The 10,322-nt window shown below is 39.3% G+C and overlaps 1 protein-coding gene across 2 annotated transcripts in view; it reads right to left on the bottom strand.

The window, feature by feature from the left end:
- Window positions 1–5,291: 5,291 nt before the first annotated feature.
- The window catches only part of LOC140234513 (small ribosomal subunit protein eS12-like), a 124,642-nt gene continuing 119,611 nt past the window's right edge, over window positions 5,292–10,322 (bottom strand). Inside the window, exons 1-5 of one of the 2 annotated variants that reach the window (XM_072314554.1) lie at window positions 9,457–9,532; window positions 9,300–9,334; window positions 7,520–7,763; window positions 6,201–6,302; window positions 5,292–5,555 (exon numbers count right to left, since the gene is read on the bottom strand). In XM_072314554.1, coding sequence (XP_072170655.1) covers window positions 5,499–5,555; window positions 6,201–6,302; window positions 7,520–7,763; window positions 9,300–9,316 — 420 coding nt within the window. In that variant the 5' untranslated portion in view covers window positions 9,317–9,334; window positions 9,457–9,532 and the 3' untranslated portion in view covers window positions 5,292–5,498. Of the gene's footprint in view, window positions 5,556–6,200; window positions 6,303–7,519; window positions 7,764–9,299; window positions 9,335–9,456; window positions 9,533–10,322 lie in introns of those variants that run through there. The other variant, XM_072314555.1, reaches the window with a different exon arrangement.

The raw sequence follows: 10,322 nt of genomic DNA, 5'->3' as shown, positions 1-10,322 counted from the left end.
GCAAATAATCATGAGGGAGTTTGCAGAAGTAATATCGCATGATAAGGAAACTGGTCGAGGAGAAAACGAAACAAGCGGGTGGGGGGGGGGTCAATGATCCACAGAGAGACGGAGAGAGAGTGCATGTGTGTAAGATGGAGAGGTTGGAGCGGAGAGAGGAAGAGATTGTGGAGGAGAGACTGAGAAACGGAGAAAAGTTGATCTACTACAGTATAAACTGAGAGTTAATTGACTGTATCGAATGAGATGCATATTTGTTTTTCCCTCCAAAAGCAGTCACAAATTCAGACACACACACAGACATAAGGCTCACACATACACTACACACTTACATAACACATTAATACTGAAATCACAATTAATAATAATAATAATGTCTTATTTACCCAGGGTAGCCTCTTCAGTGTTGCCACTGCTCTACCAGAGGGCCCTGCTATTATTATTACCCTAGCGTTGCCAGGTACCCATTTATACACCTGGGTCGAGAGGGACACAGTGGATAAAAACATCTTGTCCAAGGATGTAAGCACTGGGCAGGATTCGAACTCACGGTCCTCTGTTCGGGAGTCGGGAGTCTTATCCACTATGCCAAAGCGCCCCCACATTGTTTTTAGTAATTACACTCCACACAAACATTAGATGCGAATACCATACTCGAGTTGATTTTTGCACTCTCCATAATGATACGGTTGTATCTTTGTGTGCTTCTCAAAAAAAAAAAAAAAAAAAAAAAAAAAAGACATGCAATGCGTCTCATTTAATACATTCAACCACATTTTTTTCACTTTATACTCTTGCACCAAGTTGATTTTCGCATTTTTGGGCAAATTATGGCCCCTGCTCATCCAAGCATGAACACACACCACACAGAAATTATACCAAACCATTCAGGATAAACACTCTTTCAAAATGTATAATAACATTTGGTTCATAGCTGGTTTTTAAAGGAGATTGCCTCCGGATGATTTTCAGATTAACATTTTAAACAACTTTGGTTCATGGGTACAGAGTTTCAGAATTTTTAGTGATTGGGACGAGGAATAAGAATGTTTTCAAAATTTATAACAAATGACAATGAACAAGGATGAGGACATGGCAGCCTCACTATAAGAATGCATGAGTAGGGCTCAAGGAAGCAAAACAAAAGAAGACAGCATGCCTGAATTCTACACAGGTGAACTAAGTAAAGCAAACAGTATTGTAGTGGAATTACACTGCTACATTTCTGAAATATGTGAGCCTCATATTTGTCATTGTTTCATGTAATCTGTTTTTATTATTTTCAAAGTGCATGTATTGGTTTCTCTGCACATGGACCACAAAGAATTCCACAAATCTATACATGAAGTTGTATTTTGTACTACATGATGTGAAATTATGAAAATTGTCTCAACTTCCCCTTTATTAAAATTGAATAGCAATTTTCCAAAGTGAAATATTTTTTTGACTCGCCCTGTATGTACTATGCACACAGTCTACAAAACATTTAAATACACATGATATTGTATACATTGTACAAGTGTATATTGTTTTACTCCCGTTTGCATTATTCAATTGCATTTTCACTGGGTGCATGTCCCAGGAATCTCTCTTTAAAGAGTCTGGGAATGACTAGATTTTTGTTTTTAAAGGGGAAATACAGTCTAAGAATAAGGTTAATCTGATAAAAATAAAGTAAAATCTTTACTGGAATCAGATGAAAAATAAGGAAGTTATGAAATTTTGAAGTTTTGCTAATTTCTGCAAAACAGTTCTTGTACAGTGGATATGAATATGAAAATGAGTGAACTGACCATGTTATGACCTCACAATTTTCCATTGATCTTGTAAAAAAAAAAAAAAGCCAAAAATTCAGTTTCTGTCATTGAAGTCTGAAACATAAATGTTATTACTGGTTAGATAACTTCAGAATAGCGATTAGTTAGATACCGTATGTCAGGATTTGAGCCTCGGGCATAATTGTGTTTGCTTGAAAAACTGGGCATTTCAAAATTTTACGTACAAACTACTTGGCAAGTTGCGAGGGGATGACATACTCACTTTGCCAATTGTTATGTTCATATTGACCGTTCAAGAACTGGTCATAACTTCCTTATATTTCACCCGATTTTGATCAATTTCTTTTTTTCTTTTTTTTTCTTTTTTTTTACCTGTAAGATTTTACTCTTTCTTAACAGACTAACTTATATTTGGACTGGATTTCCCTTTAAGCATGCATGTCTTGCATACATTTGCCATCAACATTTTCTGTTTTCTACAAAGATTTTAATGGCTCACATTGATGTGCCATTGAGCAATGTGTTCAAACAAGTTTCGAATTATGCCTGTCCCTTCTCACTTCGGAGCTTGCTCACCTTTAGCACACTCACCAAAGCCACTTTTAACTCAAAATATCCTGCTACAAGCTAAATTCCCCTTCTACTCTGCAGCCCGTGTCTGTGGGTGTTTTTTTTTTATACCCCCGCCAAACGAAGTTTGAAGGGGGTATATAGGAGTCAGCGGACGGTCGGGCGGTCGGTCGGGCGGTCGGTCGGGCGGTCGGTCGGGCGGTCGGTCGGGCGGTCGGTCGGGCGGTCGGTCGGGCGGTCGGTCGGGCGGTCGGTCGGGCGGTCGGTCCGTTGCAAATCTTGCGTCGCGAACTGTACTTCCTCAGTTTTCAACCGATTCCCATAAAACTTGGCACAGATGTGTGCCTTGGGTTGTAGATGTGCAAGACGTATTTTTTGACAGTACCCAAAAGTACGTTGACATGGTAACGGCATATTATGGGCAAAAATGGGTACAAATCTTGCGTCGCGAACTACTTCCTCAGTTTTCAATCGATTCCCATAAAACTTGGCACAGATGTGTGCCTTGGGTTGTAGATGTGCAAGACGTATTTTTTGACAGTACCCAAAAGTACGTTGCCATGGTAACGGCATATTATGGGCAAAAATGGGTACAAATCTTGCGTCGCGAACTCCTCCCACAGTTTTTGATCAATTTTTATGAAATTAGGTACAGATGTTCATCTGAATATGTTAATGTGCAAGACACATATTTCCGCAGTGGCAAAAAGTGCATTGCCATGGTAACGGCATGTTATTGGTAAAATATAGGGCAAAATGCTTCATGGCAAAACTGCTTCATCAGTGTTCTTCCAATTCTAATGGAATTCATATTGAATGTTTGTCTTAGGATATAGGTCAGCATGACACATTTCTTGACAGTTACAAAAAGTATGTTGCCATGGTAACACGCTCACATATTATGAGCCAAAATGATGGAAAATTTTGTGTTGCAAACTACTTCCTCAGTTTTTGCCCAATTTCCATGAAACTTGGTACAGATGTGTGCCTTTGGTTGTAGATGTGCAAGACGCATTTTTCGACAGTACCCGAAAGTACGTTGCCATGGTAACGGCATATTAATGGCAGAAGATCAAGGAAAGATCTTGCGGATTTAACTACTTCCTCAGTTTTTTGACCAAAGCTTATGAAAGGTTGTTTTGACCAAAGCTTATGAAATGTTGTTTTGACCAAAGCTTATGAAATGTTGTTTGGCGGGGGTATAACCAGTCGCTGTAGCGACATTTCTAGTTTTTCCTTGTTGTAGTTGTTTTTGTGTGTGTGCGTGTGTGTGTGCCTGTGTGTGTGTGTGTGTGTGTGTTTGTGTGTGTGTATGTGTGTGTGCATAAGCAACTGCAAAGACAACGAGCGAGCAGAAATAATACTGCAGCCAGCTTCGGATTTCATCACAGTCAGCTTGTGCAAGATATATTGGTAGGCTTGGTATTCTTATCAATTGAAGGGGTCGGTGCAATATAGTGCTAACCCGCACTTATGTCAAAATTGAGTTACATGCATTTTCATAATCCTTATCCTTTACTCTAACCTCTGTGAAAATATCATACTTGAATTCAACCAATAAGATGGTAAAAAATGCATGCATTCATGTTTTATTAATGTACGATATATGAATTTTCCAAACATTCAACAGCGATTATCTAAAAATGACTATTGTGTGGGTTAGCACTATATTGCACCGACCCCTTCAATTGGGTTATGCTGGTAGCACCATAGTAGAACTTTGCATACATGTACATTGTATTAACCCGTTGAGGACGAACTGATTTTGTTGTAACGTATTTCTCAGACATCTGCCAAAGTATTCTCGGGACTCGTCTTCAACAGGTTAAAGAAGAAAACCTTGTGATTCTCCTTTGTGTCACACGAGTTGTGTTGGAGTAAATAAGAGCGTTATGTCAGTAAAGCTACCACAAAGGGAAAGGTCTAATTATTCTCTGCTGTTCAAAAACAAGGGATTTACCGTATATTCTGTATTTATAGCTGTTTTCGGTGGTAACAATAATACATGTTTCATAAGTCATATTCTATGGCCTTAGCACGACAAAAAACATTATATGGATTCATTTACGCAAGTTGTCAAAGGTTGTGTATGTTGCTGTTGATGGTGTTGGTGTTGCCTAATTATTAACTTGTTTGTGGGTAATTTGCTTCCATATTTAGTGTCGATCAGGCAATGTTTTCCTCGTCCCGCAAAATTTCACATACGCCAAATGAGGAACCAGACCAGACCAGAGGAAACAACACCACCATTTGTAAATACCATCAATGACGTACTTGTAAAACTGGCACAAACACTAGCACAAACAATAGCACAATCACTCACAATCGCTCACACAATCACAACCACACAAAAATGGACAAAACATCTGCCTAGAAGCAACACTTGCGTCTGAACAAAGAGTAACATAAACTGTCAGATCGATACACAGCACGATACAGTCAACCTCGCCCTAGTCGAATCTATTTGGCACTGCTGCATACTAACCCATTTCTTCTACTGGTCCAACAGATAGTCGGACCAAAAGGTACCCAGTTTGTCCTTTCTTTACTGGTCAACTCCTGAAAAACTTTCTGGTCCGACAGTGATTTTTAATGGTCAGGGACCGTCGGGGCAAGTGCCAGTGAGTGTGTGCAGTGTTGTATTTGGACTTAACCCCACGAGGACGGGCTGAATTTGCTACAACACGCATTTCACATAGACACCTGCCCGAGTATACTCTTCAATGGGTAAAGAAATAGTTCTGACTTCTTTTAGAGAAAATGTGACTTACGAGGGATTAAAATCAATCGAATATACAGAGAAGAGGACTTGAAAAGACCTTCAACTTAGGTGATTATTCGACTTACGTGAGGTCGACAAGCAAGGTTGACTGTAGATACAAACAAAATCAAACTAAACACAATTGGTACATGAATAAACAAACACAAACTGGCATCAGTGACTGCGCTTGTTGGATGTTGCTTTTATTGATGATGGTTACCCCCCGAGCCCATAAAATGGTGCAAAGGATGTTCATCTTGGGAGGGGATCCCCCAACACAAATGTGTTCAGAGTACTCCCTCAAACCCTTTGATGTTAGCAGTTAGATTTGCCATTCAGGGAGTGCTTCGGCGTTCACAGCCAACAGTGGTGCCCGGCCCAGGTGACATTTACTTGCTGAAGTAATCCTTGATCACGTCCAGGGCTGGCGTTTCCCTTCCGTAGTCCTGCATTGGGCAAATAAAGTGGCGAGAGGCAGCTGCCTAGTGACTGACTGAAACTTTGAGATTTCATTGACATGCACTGCCTATTAAACCTGACAGAGTCGAACCTTGTTATATAGAGGTTGGATGATAAAAACTTATAAAAAGGTGCTCCTGTGGGTTAATCTTTTATATTTCTCTGTTTTGAATTTATACCCTGATATAATGAGACATCCTGTACACATGTAATCTTCAGATAAGAGCTTTAAAAAACAAAGAAAATTACACACACACACACACACACACACACACACACACACAAAAAAAAACACTTGGAGAGTGCAGACCTACTCCAAGCCAGCCAGCAACTATTTCTACCCAAAGATATTTTTTCCCCTTTGTTTCCACCAACACATACCTGTAATTTCCCAAGAATTTCCCATGAAAAAAATAAAATCCTTTATCTATAAAAATTTCCGGATCACTACCAAAATTCAATCATCTGTTCCTTGTGTCATAATCAACTTTTCCTGCAAGTTTCACCCAAATCTGTCCAGAAATTTTTGAGTTATTTTGCACACAAACAAACAAACAAACTAACAAAGAAACAAATGTCAATGAAAACATAACCTCCTTTTTTGGCAGAGGTAAGGATGAAGATAGACATACCTTGACAACCACACAGCTGCAGGCCACTACTTTACGGGCTTTCCCTTCCTTGTCGATCTTGCAGAGTCCTGACCACTCGCCAAGCTTCTTGTTGTCGTCAACCTGTGAGAGCAGAACAAATTTTGCTCACTTTTGTCATCATTGGCTGAAAAATAAGCAATCTCTCACCAGTTATCTCCTACTTTTATCAGCAACTTGTGAGATTTCTGAGAAATACATTGTCACACACTTTCCCCACTCCTTTATATACCACCAGAAGATTGTGCTACAGTGGAAGCTTGTTGAACGAGTTCAGATATAGCCAGATTATGAGATACGTGATATACCAAGGTAATCTCTTAGGTCCCTTTTTTTTTAATTTTGATCTTCTTTTATCCCTGATAAAACAAGATTCATTTCCAAATCTTTGCCTGGCTGTAGAATTCAGAACAGGATGGCGGACACGACTCTCCTAAAATTCTAATCAATGCAGTTTGTGTTTCATACTTAGACATGGAAATGCCCTCTTTTTCATTGTCTGTATCAAAATGTAGCTGCCCTCAGAAGTTTAAATGTTTGGGTTCGATGTTTGAGGGTTTCCTCCTCATCCAAAAGGTCAGGAGAGGGAACCTTACTATCCTCACTGGGCAGATACATTCATGGAACACAAGATTAATCACCAAAAAGAAAGAAAACATATTTAAAAAAAATCAGGATCCAGCAACATCAAAAGGTACACCAAATATTAAGGTCATCAAAATCATGAAATCAAAGCAGTACTTTTGTAATCCTGTCTTACTACATAAGTCTGTTGAAATACCAGGCTCACTACTGTGTCAAATGAGATATCATGCAATAATCAAATTTAATATGAGCCATGCAACCATGTTAACCATCAAAAAGAATAATGTAGTAACTGAACTTACATTACACTTTTCTTATAGTAATTTTCATCTTGTTAGAAGCACGCAAAACCCTATCTCACATGCCATCCAAACTTTCAGGTCACACATGATGAAATCAATGTTTTATTGCTCCTTGAGATTACCGGTACTCATCTTCTATGAAGTAAGGATTAGAAATGTAGATAATTTTCAGCTTCAAATAAAATATGAAACCACTCTCAGAACTGCTTTCCGGAGAGCCATTTCTTTGCTTACACCTGCAAATAACCTCATGGTAGATCACTTTCAGACATGAACAGCATTGGGAGGTCAGAATTACTGTCGTGTGGGAAGACAACAGATTGTATTCAGGGAGTCATGCTTCTGCATTACATTGTATACCTCCAGTTGTATACCAGTAGTACAGGAGTAGGTGAAGTCAAAGTCCGAATGTACCTTCAAGATGTTGATGTTATGCTCTGCACAGAGGGCCTGGACAAGATCCTTGTAAGCCGGTTCGTCGCAGTTGTTGGAGAGGACGCACAGGTGGGCCTGGCGCTTGTCCAGGGCCTTGGTCGCCTCATGCAGTCCACGGGCCAGACCATCATGGATGAGGGCAGTCTTCAGCACTTCCTGGAGGGCAGTGTTGACATCCATTGCACCACCAACGGCCACAGAGGGCGCTGCAGGGGTGTCATCTCTGTAGGAGAAGGGGGAGAATGTAATGAGAGCAACTCATGCAACGGTGCTACCTGAAACTGACAAGGATAATTGTGGTCTATAAACAATGTGTAAATAAATTGAAAACAAAGCAAGAAATTTTCATTTGAAATGCCCCCCCCCCCTGAAAAAAAGAAGAAAAAAAAAAGATGCCGAAGAAAAAAAAATACAACAAAAATGATCTTGGACAAGAATAGAACAATATCCTTCTAGTTAGCAACTATGTATGCCTGGTGTTTAATTTTACCCACAAAATAGGGACATTAATTTGTTTTCTGAGCCCTCAGTAATGAAGTAATTGGGTTCGATGTTTGAGGGTGTTCTCCTCATCCTAATGTGTCAGGAGAGGGAACCTTCATTTCATCACAGGGCAGCAGTCAAGTGTCACCGTCACACAAAAAACATATGTGTACTACTGGTATGTTACAAGCAAACCCCATTGTAACAAGAAAATATAAACTGAAAATATTTTTTGCTCATTTTATCAAACTCACAAAGAAATAAATAGGAAAACAACAGGTAAATTTATAGAAATACCTGAAAATGAAAGGAGAAAAGAAAAGAAAGAGAAAGATATAGATCTAGGGCCAGGGGGCAGCACACACACACACGCACAGGCAGCTCAATCACTTTGTGATAGAAGCTAGCCCTAGTTATTTCGTATCTAACATTACAGCTGCTACCACAAGACCTAGCCAAAGAAAAGGGAGAAACAAATTTTAGCTTCTCAAAGACACTAGGCTCCTACAGAAAAAGCCACTGAGATATCTAAACCAGGTTACATATAACGATTTAGATCAAATGATCGACCCTTACTACTGCATGCGTGTGCACAGAACTTTAGTATTCGTACCGTGCTGATTGCTTCTGCAGTGCTGGGTAAATTTACAGAGCTTGAGATTGAAGAGCATCATTTCAACCAAAAGAGATTATCAAACACTTGTAAAAGTGTAAAAAACTTCCTAGTTCTTGTTTGTAAGCAATGTCTTAATCATACATGATGTAGTCTATGTTCGTTGCAGGCCAGTAATATGACGCTGTTGAGTGTTTTCAATATGTCTTCTTGAAGACACCATAGAATCAAGACTCTCATCATTTCGGGGCTCATTTCGTCCCACAGCCAGCAGAGACGTGCCGCGCCCCAACTGTTGGTAAAATTTATTACTCTCCTGGCATAAGCCCTTCATTTTGGGCAATCAGATAGATCTAACGTTACAACGAAACCTACCGAGATATCCATAATTGCAACAACACTCAACAGCAACACGTGGGTGAAGTCGTGAAGCACAAGGCGTAACGTTAGACCTCCACAGTGTTAGTGGACTTTCGGATCTACGCACATGCATTCTGAGCTCACGAGACATACTAAGTATCTGGCACTCGCTCGTCATGCAGCTATGAAGCACACACACACACACACACACACACACACAACGTCACAGTACCATTACACACTTTACGTTGCGAGATTCGAGACTCATTTATCACCATGTAAAATGAAATAAATAACACTCACCCTTCCGCGTCAGACATGGTTCACGGACGTCCTCGCTGTAAAATAAAGAAATAAGTAGTAATATTAATGTATGAGCTTCTCATTCTTACAGACATAATATGAAGATGGATCTCTAAATTTCGACAAAAGGTGAGATTTATTGTGACACTTCACTTACATGTGTACCCCACGAATACGATCAAAGTTGGAAAAGGAAGTGGTGAGCGATGGTACGGTGCATTGTGGGATTGACTGTATTACAGCGAAACAGCGCCATCAAAGTCTCGTTGACAGTGCATTGACAACAAAGACTTTTACGAATGTTTCTTCTCACTTGGACCTCGTTTTTAGCCTTATGTAATGTGTGGACAACAATCTCTACGTAAAGGAAATATAAGGACAATTCAGCATACTTTGACTTTCCTAGCGTAATGAAAGAACACTTGACTAACTGCTTTCAGAAAATAGGGGAATTGTCAATATACCCTTGTGTCAATATCAAGTTGATGGAATAATTTTCATGAAAAATGTTTTTTTTTTATTCTCCTTTTATTTTCTTAATATTGATGTCCACAAATGACGTCATACTCTGTAGTAGTCGCCTGATCCAGTGGTTCCAACACCAAAATTTTAAAGATTATTTTTTATAACTTTCGCATCCCCTTTATATCCGATTTTCCTCAAACTTTCACTGATGTGTTCTATTAATGTTGCTGCTTTCATTCAATCCACACTGTTCTTTGGGTTTTGGTTTCCTTTAATGAACAAGAACATCCTTTGGAGTATTTTACTGTCTGTCTTCCTGACAATCAAACATGCATGTAGGCTGCAATAAATTTAATCCTTTCCTCTTCTCTCTTCTCTTTCAGCTAGTGAATTCTATTTGAATCATTTGAAATCCGTTGAATTAGATTGAATTGCAATTACATTTAATGTTATAAAAACTGTAAAAAAAACCGCACACACTTTACAAATCATTACACACCATTCAATTCCAGCACAATATTCAAGGGTTTGGAACAATATCGCAGATTTGTAGTGGAT

Source organism: Diadema setosum, chromosome 10 (genome assembly GCF_964275005.1).
Source record: "Diadema setosum chromosome 10, eeDiaSeto1, whole genome shotgun sequence".
NCBI classification, from domain to species: domain Eukaryota; kingdom Metazoa; phylum Echinodermata; class Echinoidea; order Diadematoida; family Diadematidae; genus Diadema; species Diadema setosum.
The sequence above is the reverse complement of the archived record's forward strand: the minus strand, read 5'-3'. Positions and strand labels throughout refer to the sequence as shown.